Genomic DNA, 1,382 nt, shown 5'->3' with positions numbered 1-1,382 from the left:
TTTGTTGTAAATTCAGAATGGATCAACCAACTGTTTCATCTCATAATGTGCGTGAAAAGATCGATATTGCTTGGGGTCATTGTAGTGAAAGTAAAGATACAGATGGGAAAAAATAATATAGATGTCTACATTGTGGGATTATATACAAAGGTGGAGGAATTAATAGGATAAAACAGCATCTAGCAGGGATAAGAGGTAACATAGCTTCGTGCAAAAAAGTTCCACATGACATTCGTCATCAGATGCAAGAGAATCTAAGAGAAATAGGCAAGAAAAAACAACAAACCCAGGAGGAGTTAGAGCAAAACACAACAGTTTTTGTTGATGAACATATAGATGAGGAAATGGGCTCTTCATCACTTCCCAAGTCACAAGCCTCTGATGCACATCATGAAGGACTTCATAAAGGGAAGAGAAAGAAAGATGACATAGATAACTTTTTTGCACCAAGAACTAAACTTGGATCTCAACCATCATTGAAAAGTGTAATGGCATCCAAAGAAGCCATACACCGTGCTGATTTGGCAGTTGGGAGATGGTTTTACGACAGTTGCATTCCATTTAATGCCATAAATTATGCTTTTGCACAGAAGGCTATTGATGTGATAGCTGCAATTGGCCCTGGTTATAAGTTGTCATCCTATCATAAGTTGAGGGTTAATATTCTGCAAGATTGTAAAGAGGAGTGCAAGCTGTTGATAGATTCATATAGAAGATCTTGGAAAGAAATTGGTTGCACACTCATGGCAGATGGATGGACAGATAACAGGAATAGAACTTTGATTAATTTTCTTGTTTATTGTCCAAGGGGCATTGCATTCTTGAAATCTGTGGATGCTTCTGATATTACTAAGGATGCCAAAACATTATGTTCATTATTTTGCGAAGTTATTGAATGGGTTGGGCCAGAAAATATTGTACAACTTGTAACAGATAATGCTGCAAATTATAAAAAGGCAGGGGAATTACTGCATGAAAGGTTTGGTAACATTTGTTGGTCTCCATGTTCTGCTCATTATTTAAATCTTATTCTTAGAGATTTTGGGAACATGACTCATATTCAAGATCTTGCGAAAAGAGCTTCAAAAGTTACAGTTTTTGTCTACAATCATGTCTTTATTCTCGCTTGGCTAAAAAAAAGAGAAGGTTGGAAAGAAATTATAAGGCCCGGAGCTACTAGATTTGCTACAACTTTCATAACTTTGAAAAGCTTATATGAACACAAGCTTGATTTGCAGGCTTTCATAACAAGCAAAGCTTTCTTTGATTCAAAGCTCTCCAAAACAGTTAAAGGGCAAGAAGTCTCATCGATCATTTTGAATACAAAATTTTGGAATGACTGTTTTGTAAGTTCCAAATTGACTGGGCCTTTAATTCGATTA

General features: G+C 36.1%; 1 protein-coding gene across 1 annotated transcript; it reads left to right on the top strand.

Annotated features, from left to right (window-relative positions):
* The first annotated feature begins 242 nt into the window (after positions 1 to 242).
* Positions 243 to 1,267, top strand: LOC110098198. Its single transcript, XM_028694516.1, has 2 exons — positions 243 to 1,146; positions 1,239 to 1,267. The coding sequence occupies exons 1-2, from the start codon at positions 243 to 245 to the stop codon at positions 1,265 to 1,267; spliced, it is 933 nt and encodes a 310-aa protein (XP_028550349.1).
* The last annotated feature ends 115 nt before the right edge of the window (positions 1,268 to 1,382 follow it).

This window comes from Dendrobium catenatum, unplaced genomic scaffold (assembly GCF_001605985.2).
Source record: "Dendrobium catenatum unplaced genomic scaffold, ASM160598v2 fragScaff_scaffold_501, whole genome shotgun sequence".
Taxonomy (NCBI): Eukaryota; Viridiplantae; Streptophyta; class Magnoliopsida; order Asparagales; family Orchidaceae; genus Dendrobium; species Dendrobium catenatum.
The sequence above is the reverse complement of the archived record's forward strand: the minus strand, read 5'-3'. Positions and strand labels throughout refer to the sequence as shown.